This window comes from Phalacrocorax aristotelis, chromosome 8 (genome assembly GCF_949628215.1).
Source record: "Phalacrocorax aristotelis chromosome 8, bGulAri2.1, whole genome shotgun sequence".
In the NCBI taxonomy this organism is placed as follows: domain Eukaryota; kingdom Metazoa; phylum Chordata; class Aves; order Suliformes; family Phalacrocoracidae; genus Phalacrocorax; species Phalacrocorax aristotelis.
Window position 1 is genome coordinate 29,505,762 of NC_134283.1, and position 22,625 is coordinate 29,528,386.

Consider the following 22,625-nt stretch of genomic DNA (forward strand, 5'->3'; position numbering starts at 1 on the left):
CATGCTTTAACATAAATAAAGCTGTTTCAAGCAAAGGAAAGCAGATCAATAAAAACTAATTCCTGCCACTTCCAATAAAGGCTAAAAGGTCAATGAAACTTAGCAAGAGAAAAGACAGTTAAATAAAAAAGGTTAGCACAGAAGAGATGATTTTTTAAAGAATTCTTCAAGTGCTTCAATTCTTACTAGCACTTTCCTCTTCCCCTCCGCACCTGAGAGGTCATGTTCAAGTTGAATATACTCTTTACTTTTCCTTCCCTGTTCTTAAATGAGCAGATTGTTTTGAAAGCCATGAAGAAAAAGCTATTTACCCACAGAACTCTCACACTAGATGCAGCTGCAGCACAAGCAGCCCCAAATGTCCTGCTAATGGATCACATGAGTGTGTAGAACAGACACACATAGGGAAAAGACTATCCACACCGCACTGGGCCTCAGCTGGATGGGAAAAAGGGCTTGTCCTTACTTAAGTCACATTCAGACCAGGGATTCCCTACAAGAGCTTCTAAAAAACCCTCATGTCCAAGTGTGAAGCTATTTGAGAAGGTGTACAAACTGATGATAATTTTTTAAGGAACAGTAGTCACCAAACTGTAATGAACATCATTCATGATCCATTTGGACTGAATTTGCAACCAAGATATTAAATAGTAGATCTTATTCAGCCATTATGCCTCAGACAGCTTCTCCTTTCATGCAAACTGTTCACTGAGGTTGTATACTAATGCAGGAGAAAGAGGTTATCAAGTGAAATAAATCTCAGCAAACTAGAGAGAATATGAACATTTCCCCCCAGAAAATATCTTTATATAAATATTTTACACAGGTGAACAAAAACTAATCGGTTTTACGTGTGTTCAGGTGTACGTTAGTTGTTGGGGTATTACTATCCCTTTACACAACATTTGGTTAAACCAAACCAGTGTTAGTCTAAATTCTGAACAGAAGATACTCAGAAAATATTGAGTGATATGTAGCTAAATAAACTGGTTTTATTAATAATAACTAATAAAGTATCAATTGTGAAAAGCACTAGGATGACTTGGGGTAGAAGAAGGATTATTAATATGAAGGAGCAGCAGAAGAAATTATGAAATGCTATTTGATTATTTGATTCCTGTATTAATCTTATATTAATTGCTATTTTGATCACTTTTCTGACTCTGTTGAAATGGAAAGAAATACAGAAAACAAAACCATTTTACTGTACTTCCACCTGTCTATGTAGGATTTTTTAATTCCTATATTGAACTGGTAAGAAGGGTACTGCGTTTTATGTGGCAGTCTTTGGAGACTAAAACATGCCACTTGATGTTGATGAAACTACCTTTACAGAACATGAGGTGAATGAATACGAATGCAAGTTTGCAAAGGTGCCCTTTTAGCCATAGGCCCTAAATTTAATTTCCAGCAAATCCTTTTAGAGTGGGTCAGCATTCATGTTCTATAAAATGTGGCTCTCGGAATTAAATATAAAAGCTTCCCTTTATAAATCCTATTTATGACTTCCTTCCCTTCCCCCCCCCCCCCCCCCTTTTTTTTTTTTCTTTTTGCTTAATTACAGCAGAGGGGGATTAGTCAGTGTAACTCTCCAGGGAGTTATATACAAAGCCATCTCCGAAATTAAACTAAAAGGAGCATGGCAGAAGGCAGAGCTCTGGTAACAGACGAGACTGACTAATCTGAAGAAGCCAGGCAAATTTTCTGGGCCACTGTGACTGGATGAGAAAAGGCAAAACTCCAGGAACCTTAACCCTACACCTCTATCTATTCTCTTCCAAAAGACAAACATCTATTTTCAATTTAATTACCTGCATTAAGATCTATGAATGTCACCATTTAATGAAGAATGTAAATTTAAATCAGAGGTTATCTTACATAGGTTGACATGAGTAAGAGCCATTTTTCTTCAGTTCTGTTAACTTATTTAATCTGATTTTTACACATGCATATGTAGCATCCTTGAAACATTTTAATATTTCAGTGCCATAGAAAATTTTCAGGCTAGCTACTATTTCACTTTCTTTGCTTTTAGTACTAAAGACACCTTGGCTGAGTTTGAGATTTTGGAGGACAAAATAGAGAGGCTTTGTTTAAACTTTATTGTTCCCGAATTTGTGTATTCCCTAAAGGAATTTAAAGGAATAATTTGTTTCAAGAAGATGGTTTTGGTAGGCTGTGGCTAAATTATACAAAAGCACACAGTCTAATTTCAGTCTTTGTATTTTGGTCTACAGAAGTTGATCAGAGCTTGTCCGGTGGAATGGTACCCAGCTATAGAAAAATTGATTTGATGTAAGAGAAGCTTCTCTAAAAAACGCCTCAGAATCAGTGACACTTTGCTTCAGAAAGTATCTGGAAAAGAAGCTTTTTTCAAGTTCTTTAAAAAAATTCTTGCTTCAGAAATTAGTATTCTGACTTGGAAAAGAAGAAATAGGATTTAAACACAGGATATTAACAAAATCAGATAACTTGATCCATCTGAGCAGTTTTCACAATTTTCATGATGTTCCAGCCTGAAACACATTTCACATTATGGATTTTCCCATGGGAGAAAAACAAAAGATGCCAGTTTTATGTCTGGGTACATTCAAAAATCTACCTAAAACGGAATCTTAACCCTGGGTAAATCCAGTGATCTTGCTGTCAGGGCCGTGAGGACACCAGCCACTGTAACAACCCTGCCCGGCCTCACCAGGCGCTCCCAGGGTTCCTCCAGACCTGCTGTAGCCCAGGACTGGGGCCCTCAGCCCCTGCTCCAGTGATGCCGTAGCAGAGTGAGTCTCCAGCCCTGCCCCAGCCCACCCTGCCTGGCCATGGGCCCTGTTTGAGCTGGTCCCCACCCACGGGCTGATGTCCCAGCCTGGCCTCAGCTGTCCCCATCCCCACAGCGGTGCCTGAGGCTGCCCGTTCTGTGGGGGTCCCTGTGGGACAGGCTCAGCCACAAGGCCAGGGTCAGGTTGTTCAGTGACTTCCTTCCTCAAGAGAGTAGGGTGAATTGTTCACATCAGGAAGAGACTGAAATATCCAAATATCCAAAGAGTTGGCTTACAACCATTATTATTATCATAATTATTATATTCAAAGGTATTACTCACAGAGTCCTGATCTTTGGCATGTGATTGAAACTGGTAACAGGAATGCGGGTGATGTTGTTATTGTTGAGAGTTCTGTTAGGAATAAGAAGAGAGAAAGAGAATAATAGATCGATCAATTATTTACATTTCTTCACCAACACACTATTTACAGAAACAAGCTGCTAAAACTCTTGGTAATAAATCTGCCAGGCTGTGAGCAATAAGATATGCTGACCAATACTTCAGACAGTTTGTGACTTATCATGAAAAATATTGTCAGGGCAAAGCAACCAACAGCTGCATAAGAATGGATGAAGGTTACTATTTACCACGTCACAGGAGATGAGTTTCTATCGACTACTGGAACAGATCCAGACTTTTTGGTTAGGCTGCCACCTTGCTTGAAAACCTTGTGTAACTTGAGTGGGGGAACATCAAACTCGCACACTGCAATATGAAAGCTTTGCACTTAAAGGGCTCGCTCTCACACAAAAAGAGAGCTGTTGACTTTCACAGGCTTGTTAACACAGCCAGCTTACCTGGACGGACAGCTCAAATTGCCCTTTTGAAAACACATGGACAGAGGGATATGCTTTCTTTGGTTTCCGTATGAAAAAAATATATGGGTATTGGAATAGACTGTAATAAAACATGTCATGACCCAGACATGTAAGCATTTCTACTGCTCTATCAAAGCCGAGCTTAAAGAATCACAGAATCACAGAATGGTAGGGGTTGGAAGGGACCTCTGGAGATCATCTTGTCCAACCCCCCTGCTTGAGCAGGGACACCTACAGCAGGGGGCTCAGGAACACATTCAGGCGGTTTTTTTAAATGTCTCCGGGGAAGGAGACTCCACAGCCTCCCTTGGGCAGCCTGTGCCACTGCTCTGTCACCCTCACAGGAAAGTAGTTTTTTCTCATGTTTAGGTGGAACTTCCTATGTTCCAGCTGGTGCCCATTGCACCCTTGCCCTATTGTTGGGCACTACTGAAAAGAGCCTAGCCCCATCGTCCTGACACCCGTCCTTTAGATATTTATAGGTATTTATGAAATCCCCCCTCAGTCTTCTCTTCTCCAGGCTGAACAAACCAACCCAGGTCACTCAGCCTTTCCTCATAAAAAGAGAAAATTATCTCAGTTGCCGGTAGGGACCCCCTTAGCGCTTCTTATGAAAAATGAACTGATTCGATTATAATCAGTTGAGTGTGCTGCTCCCATTTACAGAGCTCCTAATTATATCAATGACTCTCTTGCAAATTAGATGCTATAAAGTTTATCAAGGTGGCACAGGAAATGGAAAGCACTCCAACAGGGCATAATAGCCATGCTCCAAGTGCACCAAACCTGCAAATACAGTACCCCAGTTTGTCATGAGAATTGATGAGGCTGGTGAAGACTCCACATCCCAGCATGGTCGGTCCTGCTGCTGGCTGCAGCTGCCTGTTTGAAATGTGTGGTGTCCAAAGCACTTTGGCATGGAGCAACCTCTGCTTTCTACAAGGGGCACAGCACTCCACAGGATCACTTTGGTAGAAGACAGTGCTTTTGTGTGTCTATATGTTTTGAAGAAAATACCTGCTGAAGCAACCTAAAGGCACATTACCTTTCCCTGAACTATTTAGTTGTTCCAATGTTATGTATTTACATAGGACATTTAATCAAATGCTCTTGAGTTTCATCAAAGTTAATCAGCCCTCTTGGTCATCTGCCAATTCAAAAACTTCTTTACAGTTGTGCCTAGAAATCCCTTGGCAAAACCACCATCTACAACATCAACAGATTAAAGCTAAATCAGACTATACCTTATTAAGACTGTTTTTCTGGTACACAGAAAGTCACACAAGCATATTGGCAAAGCCAGCAGGTTGCAGGATAACACAGCTATGTGCAGGTGCTCAGAAGATGCCTGTGAGCAGGCTCTGACATGGGCAGCAGAGTGTTTGTGTTGCTGCTGCACTGCATCCCAGCAGGACAGAACATGACCGCTTTGTTATTAGGATCATAGCTGGTATTTCAGCATAGTGGTGTACCAGTTGGATGCATTATCTATCTGGAGCCAGCTTGGGGGCTGACAAACCACGACGGCAAACTGCACCAACAGAGAAAAATTACCCTTCCTTTTGAAATTTGTAGGCAGAGTGAGCTATGTTAGGAAAAGCAAAGTTTTGGAAATCTGGAATCTGCATGTGAGATCCATTGCCAGAGATCTGTGTCAGCCAAGTCACACACGTTCTCACCCGAGGCTGATAAGAGCTGTAGGCCTTAGTGCATCATGGCTTATCATGTAACATATAGTATTAATTCCAGATCCTCTGGGAAACTTGATGCTGCCAAAAATTAGACGAGAAACACATAGCTAAGCATTGGGATCAATGGGTATATAAAATTACAGGTTTGTGTATTCAGTTTCTCAATATGCAAAGACTCAAACGCAGTCTATTATAAATTTACTGAATAAGATGAAGGGGAAATACTGTCAACTTCACAAGTAAACCTGAAAGTAAGCTCTTACAGCTATCAGCCATGTCATTTCATCAGCTGTGCATCACAGTCTGCACATGCCACTGACTTACTATGGCTTCAGCACTGGAAGTGAACACAGTAAGTGTCAGTGTACATCTGTAGTGCTGAAAAGCTCTTCCTCTGAAATCCTGCTAATGTCACAACGACAACACAAATGTCCTGCTGTGGCAGTTTATAAGGTACAAAATGAACGGCTGTCATACGGTTGCCACTGCTTGATTACCTTATCTAGCCAGAGATGCAAACTAAAGTCTTGCGGACAGTTAGCCAAAACAAGCACGTGCAACAATTTCAGAAAGTGAACGTAGGGTGCATACATATATACATCAACACAACCACCCCTCAATATCTATATTTATTTGCTATTTGCCATTTGCATTTCAACATGCATGTTAGAAAGTTCAAACAGGGCTCACAAATAGAATTTCTAACGGTACCACCATTTTTTCCTGTATAAAATATGACTCACCCTCTACCATTGCCTGTTAAACAAAAATGAGATATGCACATGGTTGGAAGATTTCAGTGAGACCACATTTGGAGTACTGCGTGCAGTTTTGGGTCCCCCAGTTTAAGAAGGACAGCAAACTGCTGGAGCAAGTCCAGCAGAGAGCTACCAAGATGATCAGGGGGCTGGAGCATCTCTCTTATGGGGAAAGGCTGAGTGACCTGGGTTGGTTTGTTCAGCCTGGAGAAGAGAAGACTGAGGGGGGATTTCATAAATACCTATAAATATCTAAAGGACGGGTGTCAGGATGATGGGGCTAGGCTCTTTTCAATAGTGCCCAACAATAGGGCAAGGGTGCAATGGGCACCAGCTGGAACATAGGAAGTTCCACCTAAACATGAGAAAAAACTACTTTCCTGTGAGGGTGACAGAGCAGTGGCACAGGCTGCCCAGGGAGGCTGTGGAGTCTCCTTCCCCGGAGACAGTCAAAACCTTCCTGGATGCGTTCCTGTGCCCCCTGCTCTAGGTGTCCCTGCTCAAGCAGGGGGGTTGGACAAGATGATCTCCAGAGGTCCCTTCCAACCCCTACCATTCTGTGATTCTGTGATTTCAGGTATGCACCAATAAATAAAAGCCATATGTAAAATCAGCTCACAGAAATAAACCACATACATAGCTGATGTCTGAAAAGGTCACACATGGCACTATAGGAGTCAATGGAAGCCAAAGGAATTCAAGGAAGACTTCCTATTGATTTCAAAAGTATGTGGATTGGATTCAGGCAGAACAGGACGTGACAGTGAGCTTCCCTCTGTGCTGAGAGTAGAGAACACATCCTTGTCTCCCAGTGCAATTCTTCATCTGGATGCGGAAAGGTCAGGGTTTACTGCCTGATTTGATGATTCAAAAATATATCTAAATTTCTTAAAATATTTCTGTTTAACAGACAAAGCGTCATTCCAATCCCACAGCATTTCTACTCACAAAATATCAGATGAGAGTGACTCAGGAGTTTTGCCTCTAATAAGCAAAGGTTTCCCATAATTCATCAACAAAAACATAACCTCCTTCTAAGAATCCTAAGTCAGTGCTGAATTAACATACTCCTTAAACAAAAACTTCAGGGATAACTCTAGCAGATAGCTACTGCGCAGATGACTTAGTAGCATGCTAGTTCATTGATATTTAACTGTTAACCATAATGAAGGCAATAAAACATCTATGATAACAACAATTATTTCAGAACAAAGAAGGCTAAACACTGCAAAGGACACTATTTGACAGTGAAGTGTCTGCATTACAGCCCAGGTGTAGCTGCAGGAATTTAAACCTGCTGCTCTGGATGTGCAGAGCACACAGCTCCCATGCATTAGGAACTCATTGGGTTTGAATGGAACGTTTCCAGGTAGTGCGGTCTGGACTCATACTGCAAAGCTTTCCATCATGCACAAGAAGCCTTCCCAGGAATTATTATTAAGAGTATGTATCCTGACAGGGGTAGACATACAATACAGTGGCATTTTTGACATATGAAGGGAAAAAATAAATTCTTCTCCAGTCGTCTGCTAGCTGTTCCAAGGCCCCAGTCTTATTTTGATCCAGCTAAGATTCAGATCCATAGAAACAGATGCACAAACACCAGAAAGCTGTGAGAAACAGAAAACTTCCAGAATCTTCTGACTCCTCCGACATCATATGGGGAAACAAGTATTCTGCCGGGTTCTCCCCAGCCTTATACATCCCACCTCTTCCAGAACCCAATATACCCTTGTCCCTTGAAAAAGCACTGTACTCTCGTTTAGAAGTCCTCTCCCTGTAAACTATTCACATCCAAAACGCTGAATCAGGAAACTGAGGTTACAGGCGATATTATTTATGCCAGCAAACTTCCCACCCTGGGCCGTGATCCTTGTCAGATCTTGCAAGCTAAGCAGAAGCAGACTGCAGCAGTCCTAAGGATCCTCCAAGGACTACTTGGAAGATGCATAACGTGGGATCAGCAGTCTTCGAGGTGGTACATCCTCCACTGGTAAGAACTGTCATAGTCCCACTGACTTCAATTTACAACCCCAGAGGAACTGCTCTGCTAACTCACTCTGCCAGTTGTGCAGACTGGTTAGAGGCATGCATGGAGCCGCTTTCTTCCTTCTGAAGAAGAAAGCTGATTTAGAGTGCCCACTGATCAGAATTTGTTTAAAGGAAAGAATGCTCACTCTGCAATCCTGTCAGTATTTGAAAACAATTACCTATCTCCTTTCTCAAAATTTTGGTGCAAATTTAACTACATGTAGTTGCGTTACTGTTCTCTTCTGACTTGCTCCCAATTCATGTACACCACTGCAGTTCCCCAACAAGGAGTTGTTAACTCCAGACTCACTGTAATTACATTAAAATCATTAACCTGTAGAAATGACTGTTATGTGTGTGGTTTTTAAAAATAATATTTATGCATTACTCTACTCCTTTTTCCACCCTCTTGCATAGGAATACAGGTATTCAGGACTAGAAGAGAGTCAGCAAAAAATAATAGTCCTAATGCTAGAAGAAATCACACAACTTCTATGGACAATACTTTGGGGAAAAAAGGAAAGGATTTAAATTTTGACCCTACTAATAATACAAGTATTTTGCTTTAAAAACTCAGGAAAGCTAAGCAGCCTTTCATGTTCTTCAGACTGATTCAGAATGCAAAACTCCCAGGCTGTCAGATCAATAGTCAAACACTCTCAATTCTGTAAATTATGAAGTCCACAGAGATTTTGTTCCTCTTACTTGGAATTCAGTAATGATATAATTAAGAGCATATAATGAATATCAGAATGCCTGGTGACTTATTAATCTGAAATAATAATACTTTCATTACAATATATCTGCACGCTCTGTTCCAGTTAAGTACTAGACATGAACCAAAAGGATCTTCTGGCAATGATGTCAGAAAAGGTTAAACAACATAACAGAATTAGCTGAAATATTAACTATTTAATATCTTCAGTTAGTACTTCAATAAGTACATTACAAAATAGTAACTGTCTTAATGTTTTCCAGTCACACTTTAAGTAGGAAAATACGTAGGAGGGTTGGATTTTTTGTTAAACACATAACACTGATGACAATACCACCTGCTACATCCCAGCTTAAAAAAAAGTTATGGTATCCTATTTTATCATTGGCAAAAGGAAAAATCACTATGCAAATGTCCATTTTTCTAAGTACAAGGAATTTTCATAACGTGCATAGATTACTAGCTAAGCCTCAGTACAATACCCACAGTGATGCTTCTTGTTTACAATCTGAACAAATTAAAATGAAAGGGGAGAACATGCCATATGCTGAAGATGTCCTTTCTTTTTCTAGTGGTAACAGAAACTGATTTTCTTTCACATTCCATTTCTGCAGCTGATTAGCACAAAGAGGTAATCAAATTGAGAAATTATATGGTAGATTAAATTTTTGATTAACACTTTTTCTCAAGCCTTAATAAGCCTCTACCATAGTTACAAGAGGTCTGCTGTGCTGGCCATTCAGGTTTTTGAAACACATTGGGCTGCTATTCTGTCACATTTCGCTGATCACGGGACACTGCAGCATTTGCAAAAATCTCAGTTAGAAAGAAATAGTCAGACCAATTTACTGACAGGTAAACAGAAGAAGAGATCTGAAAAGGCACCAGCTCATTTATTATATTTCTGGTTTTGAATGCCCTTTATGTTTGGGCACTAGAGGTTCTTTACAGGCTTCTAACACACACGATTTGATAGCAGGAATCCTGAAAACAGTAGTTCTCATTTGACAGCACATAATTCTATGTATTTATGGGCTTCACCCTAAGTTAAACAATGATGTTCATTTCCTTTTCCTGCTCAAAACTGTCTCCGCACACTATGGAAAGAATGATGTGCTGAGTTACCTTACTCCGTGATAAACCCTTATTTTGAAAGTGAGACTTTGAAGCAGAGCAGAAAAGTAAACGGGCAAGGCTGGTGGGGAAGAGATGTATCAGGCACTGCAGCACTGGTAGCACTAACAAGTCTAACATTTCCTTCTGTCTCCTTCAATTACACCACTGCTTTATCACAATATGCTCGTTGGCTGTCTATGTAATCCGTGTGTTGTGTGTCCGTAACACCATGTAATTGGGCCTAATGCAGGATTATTATCTATGTGCATGCAATGGATAGCTACAAATGGGGCATCTGCAGGCTTGTAACATTCCCAAGAGTGAATTACTGTCATACTCCCAAATTACTGCTTCTCCCACAACTGCTATGGTTTCCAGGCTTCCTATCCCCAGTGCAAGAATACATCCAGTAAAGGAGACCGGAAAATTTATTAAGACTTAACCAAGGCATCTCTAGGCATAATTAAGCCTCTCGTGTAAATATTTTTCTCAGTTATGTTATTTCTGTTCAGAAGTGGGTGAACCGATGCAAAAAAATTATTGAGCAGCTCACCCCAAGTTGCTAGTGGAGCTCAGAAGGGAACACAACAGTCTGGCCCCAGCAGTGAGAGAAAGACAACTTCTCCAAGACCCCAAAGCTTTGGGGGGAGTGGAGTGTTGGTAAATAAAATATGTGAAGGAATCTTTTCACAGTATACACGTGGACTGAAACTTTTGGACCCATGCAAGATTAGACATTCCATCATATTTATGAGCATAAAGAAGAGGAAAGAAGAGGGTCTTGGGGTCTGTCTGAAATACTGCAGATGAAAAATGAACTGGGTAACTGCATTAGCAGCAAAATGTAACACTAGTTGTGACAGAACCTTAGACCTCTCTGTTAGCAGATTCATATCACTTCCTCTTAAAACTCTCTCCAGCTACATTAAAAAGCCATTGCAAAGGGTTCCTTGCGTTCAACAAGGGTTAAGCAAACACATTTAAATTTCAGAAAAGGGAATTTTAATTAGATATAGGGGAAATGTTTCTTACAATAAGAACAGGAAAAACACAGAAAAGAGCTGTTACAGAGTGTGCAGCCATCAGCAGCAGAAGCCTGTAATAAAAGACTAAACGAATCCCTGGAAGAAATCGCATGGGACTCAATGGCCCTGCCCTAGGGTGGGACAGTAGATGACAACTTCAGACCTCTTCCAGCCCTTATGTACCACCTAGTATAACTAACAGCAGGGGCATTTTACCAATTCCAAAAAGTGAATCTAAATCTAATTTTAGTATAATTAATTAACATAATTAATGTTTGTAATTAACTTTGAGTTTGTAGGGTAAAAGGAGCTATATTTTCAATAGCTGTAAAGAGCTATTTTTCACACAGGTCAGAAGGAATTTGCATTAAATTAAATATTTACTGCTTCTCATGGCCTGTGATGAAAAAGCAAAATGGCTCTGGCACTCTATCCTTCAGCACTAGCACAGTCCTCACCTTTGATTTTGAAGGCATCCAAGATTGGCTCGTTAGGCAAGGTCCAAAATTCAGCTGGATCTCTTCAGAGTTTTGGTGAGTCCAGAGTGTCTCTTGTACTCAACCCTTTAATCTCCCCGCAGACTGTTTAAGTTAAAGTCCACAACTACCATGTGGGCATATAATGAAAGCAACTGATGCTGCACTGATTAATCCATTACTCTCAACTGTTAGAAAACATAATGATCTCACAAGGGGCCTTATTCACTGACATACAGCAGTAGAGCTCTGATCTGACACCTCAGATTAGCAGCAAAACCAATAACAGCTGGGTTTTTGTCTCAATATTTGAACCCAACTCTAAAATGAGTTGGCACTATACAAGTGCTATTTTTAAACACAATGATAGTCCAGTCAAATAATCTTCTAAATAGTCTCCAGGTGACACACAAAATCCACTGAAATAAATAAAAATAACTAGTTGCCAATTTGTGGTTTCTGTTCTAGTATTAGTCTTTTGCCAATGTGTTCACAAATGTTCTCATCGCAGCAACATGAGAGGCTCCAGTGTTGTTAACTTGGGAAGCTGACATCAGAAATATGACTAGTCTCAAGGAAACGGAGGAAAGAGAATGTTCTTTTTAGAAATGTACACAAAAATAAAATAAATAAGCTTAGCATGGAATTACACAAAAAACTGCCAGCAGTGTTTGCTGCTGCAATTGCCTGATTCTTCCCATTCTGTGGCTGATTTTAGTTCGCATATAACTGTCAGATTTTAAATATTTAAGCCTATTAGAAAGGCCAGATGTTTATGGCAGACTTTTTTTTTCCCTTTGAAGCAGTGAGATTATTTTCAAAAACATCAGACTTTGGGGAAACTGGGTTATTGTAATAACAAATTCATTTTTTTAAATGCCTGTTTTGTCAACCAGTAAGAACCAGGGTGACCACATTTGCCTACAGCGATAACTTTAGGGGATATTAACTTAAGTACCATAATTGCTGCAGTAGCTCTCCCTAGAGGCTGGCTGTGTCTTGGCTGGAGTCTCTGGGGCTGGAGAGGTCAGGAGCTGAAGCTAAGAGCAGAGGAGAGGGAAAGATAGGACCCGCAGTTAAGAAAATGGTTGGGCAAGCTATCTGGGTAAAGTGATTGGGACTAGGAATCAGTGGAAATGGGTAAAAGATGACAGAAAAAAAACATACAGGTCTGTACAATCAAAGGTTATATTATTTTATGTATGCAAGCAGGAGCAAAGTTAAGGAGTCTAATGACTGATGCTGAAACCTTTCTAGTGTTATCTTTAGTCCTGCTTTCTGTTGTATGTACACAAATGCATCATTGTGCCAGAATTTACTTACACATACCAACACGCAAACTAAAAAAATATGCTAAACCAAGATAAAGTAGGAAATAAAATAAAACAAAACAAAACAATATAAATAAAATAAAATAAAATAAAGATGAGCTAAGCCAAGATAAGGTAAAATAAAATATAATAAAGGTTATACAGCGAATGAGGGTTCACAGTTCATTTTGGCTGTGGGCTTTGTTGGATGATAAGTCAAGACTGTCACTTACGTGGTCTTACATGAAATGTCTTACCGCTTCCCCTTAAGGAAATCTCCTCTTTCTGTACACAGAAAAACATATCTCTTTTCCCACACAATCAAATCACCGCTATTAGCTGTAAAAAATACAGGTACCAGCTGCATACCCCAATCCTTTCTAACGTCTATGCCCAGTGAGAGTTGAAAAAGTTTTTTAGAGAAAATTCCATCAGCTTTTCAATCTTTTACATGACATTCTAGCTCTAGTCAGAAAATACAAATTTAATCCAGCCTGAATGGAAAGTTTAGTTATAAAAGCATTGGTGCAAAGATAAAAGAATGCAGGCTGAAATTATTCTGCCACTGCTTTATTTTTAAATTAGGGATTCTCCAATGAGTCATTTTTCTAAACTCAGAAATGGCACAAGAAACACCACCTTTATTTTTTTTTTTAATCAAGAAATTTTCTCAAGTCTTTGCCCAAAGGCTACTTACTATTCAGTACACTCTATTGGGAATTACTGCTGTGGCTCTAACTCTCAATTACATCCATAATTTTCTGTAAGTATTTGGATTCAGAGGAAGAAAAGTATTTCTGCAAACACTGAATAAATCTTTTACATCATCAGTGTGTTTTTGATGTTTCTCTATGGTACCCGATTTCCAGTACTGATATTATTGCCAAGTACCACTGGGAACAAGTCCAATTATCATAATACCCAGACCAATGTCCACTGAAGTCAGTGCAAATCCTGTTGCTTATTTCAGCAGGGAGTGAACCTAGTCCCGCAATCTATTTATTTAGGTGCAGATTTTCACAGTAGCCACAGCAATGAAAAATATTTTTGTATTCAATTTCAACTCACCTAAATTTTGTTTTGTAGATTCATTTGAAAATCTCTTGTTCAATGAATTAATATAACTAAATTAATAATGGAATTATATTACTTTAATATAAATTAATTGTTAAATAGATACGCCTCTTTTTTTCCAGCTCATACAGAGATCTCTCCTACTAAATATGACTCTCGATGTTACCCAACTCCATGCACGTCAGGTACTGTAGTTTATGGATTCTGTGCTACTCCTGACAAAATCAATCGAAACTGGATTGGGTTCTTGATGCATACAGAGGTCTGAAAGCCCACCAGAGTGTATTTATGGAAAGGATGAAAAAGAATCGGCATGACAGAGTCAGATCATACAAACCTTAATCTTGATGCATCAGTACTTCAGCAAAATAAAACTGTTTCTCAGGTTCCTGCCTGAACAGTTGTTCCTGTTTAGTCCTTTCTGAAGCTAAAGCAGTCTTATAAACATAATTTAATTCAAACTAACACAGTCCAACTCTATAATTTGAAAGGAGATAGCAACTTTTGCCATTTGTTCAGGCTGAAGGCATTTAATGATGGAGATTTCCAACGGAAAAGGTTTCAGCATTCAGTCAGTCGAGTGCTGCGGTTTTCTTACAGGACTCCACCAAAAGAAATTCTAAAGGAACTGATTAAATTTGGATCAGAAAGGATCAGTATCATTCTTCAAAACCTTACGGTAAAAGTTTCTATTTTGATAGACTTCTCTACCATGATGAACATATCCTTTTCATACTTGTCGGTGTAACACACCCAGGAACAGAAAAGCCATTCCAAGTGGCAGAAATTAGTTGTCTCTTCAGAGCTAGAGAAAGTGACAAAAAACGTATTTCATCACCCATTGTAAGGAGCTATGTGACAATATTCAATCTCTTTGGGACAGTGATTGTGCCAGCCTGTTGCCACTTTATCAACTGCCGCAATGCGGAACTGCCTGCTGGACTGCGGATTTCTGCAAGTCCCACGCTCACCGCTAGGACAAAACAAAAGAGAAGCTGGCAAACCCCATCTATGCAGCAGACAGCTGCTTGAGAAGTATAAATACAACAATTAATAGAAATGGCACCGGCAGCAGTTTAGCCTGAGTATCTGGGTGTCAGCGCAAAAGGTTTTAGAAAACCCTTTCAGGAGACAGGTGACTGGCACCCATGGAGATTGGGCTGCCAGAACCCCTGGTTTGCTCTTCCCTCCAATGGCAGACGTACCAGGTCCTGCAGGCAAAATAATGACCCTTATTCCTGTTGCCAGAGCAGCCTCCCTGATTTCAGCAGCCTGGTGTCTCAACCACCCCTTGGCTCCCAAGACCATTGGCATTCCCACTGGGAAAGGGCAGTGGGAAGAGATCTTTCATAGCTCCGGCAATATGAAAATGGGCATGGAGTGGCACAGAACGGCAAAGGTAATTCTCAACTTTTGACAGCAGAGGAAGGAAAAGAAGCAAATTTTTTAAAGAGGGAACGTCACCTTTACTGCCAAAAGTGTGCCTCCCCAAATGCAAGGGACGCAGACCATATCTGTGGAATAATTTTATATTCTAACAGTATGTGATGCCCCTACCTGCAATTCATACATGCTGGAAATTAAGGATAATATATAGGCTAATATAAATCCACAAGAATGAAATCAGCAATGTGTGACATACACATTCTGTGAATTTAGACTTGCATGTATGAACAGTTGTTCAGGAAAAATCACATTTACTGAGGAAAAAATGTTTTGAAAGAACAAAGACAAGACGTATTTCCTAGACAAGGGCAATTACACGTTTCTTGGTGAAGCTGGAAAGGGATCTGCTTTCCATCAGGAATTAAACATTGAGTTTTTCTTTTAATAATACATTAGACAGTGCTTGTGCGCATCACACAAGAAAAAGGTCAAAAAACCCTATCTTTCCAATTTTTAAATTTCTCCCAAACACCACCTGCCCCTGAGAAGCAGCAATTCATGCATGCGTATGCAATACAGCTAAGAAACCATAACAATTTGAATAGCAAATACTCACAGTGTTTCATTTGCGTTCAGTCCACAGAGTGAAAAAGCGCAAAATAAAATATATACAGGTAAAAAATTCGAAGCACTCATGATCTGTTCAGGAATATTCTACAAGTGCAAGAAGTAGCTAAATTAAAGGCGTCAATTGTTCTCCATAAATGGCTGTTTCTCTGTAATATCTGCATGCATACAAAATAAAACTGCCACTGTGGATGGTCTGTCCTAACTGTTTCAGCCTAAGTATTAGTTGAAGTGCCTCACCTGATTTCTAACGCCCTAGCCGTGGATGGGAAGACGGGGTGTCTCGCAGATAAGATGGACCCAACCCTTTTAAGACATCACCGAGATTGCCGAAGGAGCCAGTAAGAAGCTCGGGTGTTTGCGGAGTGGGCTACCCCCCTCCCCAGAGCCCGCCCAGCCCACAACCTCCTTTTGCACCAACAGGGGCTTCTCAACGGCCTTCAAGCGTCGTCGCAGAGTTGCTGCATTGCGGCAATCTATTGATCACAGTAGCCAAGTCCAAAGCTGAAAGCCATGAACAAGATCTGCTTTCCCACTCTCCCCTCTCTCACAAAAGCACTTCTGGTGACAGACACAATCTAAGATTCTAATGGCAAAAGATGCAAAAGCAAATCTAAATTGCCAATGTGGTGAACAAAGACCTTGTTCAGTATATGCTCCTACACGACTTTATCGCAGCCATCAAGCTGTTTTCCACAATGTTCTCTTCTATTTTACCCTCAAACAAATCCCAATCTCAGCCACAGTCTTGCACTTGCAAATGACAGATATCTCACACCACCTAGCACCATGAAGACAAGAGAGATGTGTGCAATTTTTAAAAATTAATGCACTATTGTTCGTTGTTTCCTTCAATGGCTTTATGTAGCCACCTCATTTGATGCTCTTTCAACTGACCAAGCTATTTTCTGAGGTATCTCTAAAATACTCAAGAGCACCATGGTGTATCAACAGCAATAGTTTCTGGATGAGCTTACAGCCTTTTAAAATTTGTTTCTGAGGATATTTCTGCAGATGTCCCAAGCATGGCCGTCCACCACTCGCATTAACAATGTATTCAGATTATTCACCCCAAACCAGAAACTTAAGAAATATAATTCCATTTCAGTCGTAAAAAAGTATCGAACCAGTTAACATGAAATTGCTTCATTTATGATAACTAAATTAACACAGAAATTGTGATTATTTGGCTTCAAGTGACTTTAAAATTGTTTCATACTTCCACCCTTAATGCAGCTCTTATATTTTCCTTTTTCTTAGACACAGAACTGGATAAGCTATTTAAATGAAGTTTAATTTTCACTAATGATATGCCTTTCTTTTCAAAGTTTTAAAAGTTATTTTTCCTGATTTAGCCGTAACATACGTGTTTTTTCATCATATATACTTACACACATATACATTTACATTATATGCATAATCTTGTGACCAGCAGGAAAAAAAGACACCATTTGATTTTTAGATCAGAAGAAGCTTCTACCTATGCATTTTTTTCAGGTGCAGGTGTAATTATCTACTTCACTTGCAAGCTAACTATCTATATATTACTATTTTGATTTCTAATTTACTACAGATAAAATATTATTGTCCCAGCTAAAAATATTGGTTAATATTAACAACAAGTAATGTATAATGCCCTGATCTCAGCAGCAACAGTTTAAGGTTAAGTATCTAACACAATGCTTGAAGTGCTAGACCAACAATTCTAGTATATAGAGCTCCCACCATAATTTTACTCTCTCTTTCCTAAAAAAGCAGGCTTTTGAGTTCTGTCTTGTATAAAGACTGGCTACAGCACAGAGCCTTTGTCTATGTTGTTCTACCAGCACAGCAAAGGGACAAAAGCAACCTCTGAAAAAGACAAATCATTTATACTCCTATAGGCCATAAACAATCCCTTTAATTGCACACAGGAAAAAAGAAGGTAACCATTGTGTTTTGGAACATTTTTTGAAATCATCATTTTTTTGCTGTTGTGGTGACTGACCCCAGAACAAACAGGAGTTCCCGCATTCACGACCAGTTGTGGACCCCAAACGGTGGCACAGAAGGGCTGAGGATGTCCTGGTATATTTGATATTGATATCATGGAAACCTGTGACACACAGGCATACAGCCTCCTTCCCCAGCCGAAAAGGCCTTATTAATGCCGACAGGATTACATCCAGCTACTGTAGCATCATCATCCAGCTGCTTTGGGGAGTCATATAAAGAATGAATTGCAAATTATGGCATGAAATGACTACTCATCTACCTTGAACTTGTTACCTTCCCTCAGAACTCTGTCATCACCTCAACTTTATCTGCAAGGGGTTTTATTCCCGTCATAGTCTTCAGCTCAGCTTTTGGTTAAGGTGTTGAGCTGCACGTCTGCATTAAATATACCGTTGAGTGTCCTCGGGATTAAGTCATTCACATTCATTTGACTTTCAACAGTCAAAATGCTTGTTCTACATCTTTTATATTACTGACAAAGAAACTGTATTAGTCAAATGGGAGGGAGGGCAGGTCACAAGATGAGCAGAGCATGCAAATGAAACCATTAATATCATGGGCAAGAAGGTTTGCCAGAAATCTCAGTGTCTCCTGGAGTTTTGACTTTGGAGTCTCTAGGAGCAGTGACTGCAGCACCAGCAAAGGACTTACACTACACAAGCCATAAAACCAGGCTTCCTCAAAAAGCATATTGGTCAGTGATTCATGAAACTAATAATTCTAACCTGGCACTGCTCTTATCTTGATAAGTTCTGCAGCCTGCACGGCTCCAGGCTATTCTTAAAGGAAAAAAACATCCAACCTAATGGGAGCAGGAAAGGAGAATGAGCACAGCATTCAACTACTACATATGCTCCAGGAGGAGGAAAAATCCATCTTTTCTAAATATGTAATATAATTAGGCATCTGCACTGAGGATTGATAGAAACGTTCATCAATTTGCTGGGACACGCCTGGAATACTGCAGGATTAGCAAAAATCATTGATCAATGAATTTATGCAAATATATTCTCCCCATAAAGAGAGAGTTACATTACATCTGTAACAGGCATCAGTGATTTTCAGAGGGCCTCTCTTGCCTGCTCTTATTTTATCTCTGCTGGTCTTTGATATAAAGCCTGTCACCACGGTGCCATCTGGATAGTGTTCCTTTCACTATGCTGTACCTCACATTTTGTAATATGTTACAGAGCGGAGGTTATTTCAGATTTCATTTCCATACCTTAAGCAATGACACCAGATCTCCCACCAACATGTATCAGCAAATAAAAACATTTCTTGTCAGGCAACCATGTAAGCACTTCATCTTTCCTCCATAAATACTTTATACTAATTATGCAACTCATTTCACTAGGGTCCATGGGGGGTGCAGCAGCTTTATAAAACATCTCCAGAAAAAGGCATTTCTGTAGTTAATCTTACCTCCAACTGATTTATATAACAGAAACCTTGCAAGAACAGCAGCCAGGTTCATCAGGAGCATTGCTCCTTCCCTTAAAGACCTACAGCGATAGAGGAGGCAGGAAGAATGGGAAGGGTATAAACTACAAGACAGTCTAATAAGTAATGGAGTAAAGAAAAACGGAAATCATCATTTATCCACTGATACATCTATAGCCTGGGTGCACCGTTTCTCAATTCCCAAAACGACTTTTGTTCTTCCTCTGGCATAACTTTATTGCCTGTTATACAAGCTCAACACAGAAAACTGGGGATACATTTAGAAACCCAAACTCCTTGTTTTTCACCTAACTCATAGATACTTCAATTACTCACGTACTGCCAATAGTCGCTCCCTTCAGTTTTGTTTTTATGACACATATTATGTACATGCTGACTGATGAAATAACGGAAGATTTTAAATTTATTTTATTCATTTACATATATTTGAGCTAATATATACTCTTGGGTAAAAAAGCAAACAAACAAAACAAAAAACCCAAACACAAAACCCAATTATTTTAATTTTACTGTACTCAAGTATGAGTAAGTAAAATAGCTATGCAGAACATTTTAAGTAGAAATCTCATTTATCATCATATTTAGGTATTTTGGTATCAGTTATAGGAACACAATTTCAGAGTTCAAATTTGATCCTGATTGCCTCAACCAATCATATTTTCCAGCAAAATAAAGGAGGAAATCACATTTGTGGCATTTTCATCCTTTCATTAAGCAATGACATCTCATATATTTAGAATTATGTCATAACTTTTGCTCCCTGACTCTCCAGGTTGGGAAAGCAAATAAAAATCTTCTACACCCAGTTAAGACATGCCCAGAATAGCATTTTGCAAATAAGTAAAACTGACTATATAATGCAGTGTTCAGAATACAGAAGACAACCACAGGAACAATTAAATCCTGTCTGTAGCACAAAATAATGATTCATGTTCAGAGAAGTTCTTAGAAGTTTGCTAGGACAAAAGGTAGTGGGTATTATAAGCACACTCATCCATGACACCTCTAGCAGAAATTGCACACACATTACTAAATTTTTTAAGAAACACAATCTTTTATAACAGGAACGTATTGGGTTGAAAAAAGGAAAGCATGAATAAACCTGTTGTGCTTGTAAAATGCTTGCAATGCCTGGATGTGTCAGACAATGTACAGAAGAACCGGGGGATGCAGACTGTAACTGGCCTGACAGATTGCGCTCTGTCCTGCAGAACACAACTCAGCGCTGAATCACAGTTTGAAAGAAACCAGCGTGCGGCACTTGTAGCTGCGTGCTTCTCTGGGCATTTGTTGTCGAGCAGGAAAAAGAGCGAGGCAGGAATGTTTGGAGAGAAAAGGTTATATGTACAAACACTGATAGAACAATTTTAATTACTAAGGCCCCTATTATTTTCATTTTAAGATTTTGAGGGTGGAAAGGTGGCGTGTTTTCATTTATATTTACATTTTACAATCTGAAAAACTAACTTTTTAAGATGAAATATTTAGGCCTCATTTGGAATTGAAGTTCCAACTTAAAATTGCTGTGGGTATTTGGGTGAGCGTACTTGCACTTCTTCAGTATTACTTGTGAATGTATAATCACGATTTTTCACACTAGAGCGCCCAGAGTTGAATGGCAGATTCCTGTGCGCGTAGTTTGTTGCTACAGGCTCAATGAGAGAGTCAGTGCTCATTCATTTCAACAAGCAGGTGAAACTCAAGAAAAGAGGATTTTCAGGCTCAGAGATATTATACGAAAGACCTACAACAACTAACATCACTAGGAACAAACAAAACCCCAAATCATTCCATACTAGCTCTGTACAGCGAGAACTCATTTGCCTTCTTTAATAGAATACTATCCACAGTCCTCCCAGGATTAGCTCTTGGTATGATAAAAAGCTTTTGGGTTTGGGGATTTTTTTTAGAGAAAATCTGCAATGAACAAAATATTTTCAAGCTCCAGACCCTCTGGCTATTATTATAAAGTAGGGGGGAAAACAGCTTTTACAATATAAAACAAGGAAAACACTCCACCTAAGCTGCCAACAGTGACTCGTAATTCTTTCTGTGCTGTCCACATGGCACAACTGCCATGTCACCACACAGTTTTCAAGCTACCCCTGAGAGGCAAAACAGTAACAAATAAATTAAAAGGGGTTTTTTGCTAAATTGAGTTTTGTATCTTACTGAAATACAGATCCTAGAAACACAAGTGTTGTTCATCACTTCCAGTCCAATGAAAATACCATGATCATTCATCACTCAGTATTACTAGTTTATCCAGTTTGACTGAGCTTGTTGAGCCACCTCGAAATTAATTCCTTTTATTCGTGTATTCTAAGAGATTGAAGGTGAAATTCAGAGTTTTATCTCCTCTGCTTCATAATTTTGGACATTTGCAAATGAAGCTGTAGACTAATTTCCAGTCTACAAAGGATATGAACATCATATTGCCACACACCATAAGGAATACTGAACAATTATTTTGAAGAATTCTTTGGGTTTTTTTTTCTTTTGTTTTGTGAGTTTTTAAAATAATCTTTGAACACGCTTACAGCTACACTAATAAATATTTCTCAATAATACTGTTATTTCCAGATATCGCCACAGGACATAACTAAAAGATAAACAGCGCAGAAAATCTTCTTCTACTAAACATGACACTTCAGTTAGTCAAAGTTTCACATCAAATTTTTTTCAACTTTTCTATGCATTTCTATTTCAACAGGTCATAAGTTAGTTAACTTTTGCCAGCCCTTTACAAATACATCCCCCTTTAAAATTTAATTGCTCTTTCAGTTGTTGCACACACCTTTCTGTGTGTTAGAATGCAAAATCAAACCCACTGGAATAAGCTTTATCGCCTTACAAAAAGGGGGAAAGCAAGTATGCCAACAAGAAAAGTGCCTATTTCATCAACAGATTAAACCCAAAACCTTTATGGGAAGCCGTACAGAAAATCTGATGCAAAAATGAACAAAACTAGCCCCAATACAAAACTACTAAGCAAGCATGTCATCTCAGACATTATCTTCACCTTGCTGCAGGGGCAAAGACAATCAACAGAAGGCACCAAAGCAATTTATACTCAACATTTTTGCAGCTTTTTAACCCAAAACTCGGAGTCACCGGTAGCACTTGGCACCTGCATTACAGTCTACATAAGTCAGATCATAGGATCAGGGACACCTTTTGGGACATCTGAAACATGGAAGCTCATAAACAAAAATGTGATCAAAAGACAGTATTTGTATTTGGAGCCACAATCAGTGCCTTGGTCTGACCCAGGCTTCAGCTGGAGTTAGCAACCCACTGCACCATTTCAAGTACTGAAATCA

The 22,625-nt window shown here is 39.4% G+C and overlaps 1 protein-coding gene across 3 annotated transcripts in view; it reads right to left on the bottom strand.

Annotated features, from left to right (window-relative positions):
* Nucleotides 1-22,625, bottom strand: part of SLIT3 (slit guidance ligand 3) — a 547,006-nt gene that overhangs the window by 210,925 nt on the left and 313,456 nt on the right. For all 3 annotated transcript variants that reach the window (XM_075102153.1, XM_075102154.1, XM_075102155.1), the window contains one exon: nucleotides 3,099-3,170. In XM_075102153.1, the coding sequence (XP_074958254.1) occupies nucleotides 3,099-3,170 (72 nt within the window). The remainder of the gene's footprint in view (nucleotides 1-3,098; nucleotides 3,171-22,625) is intronic.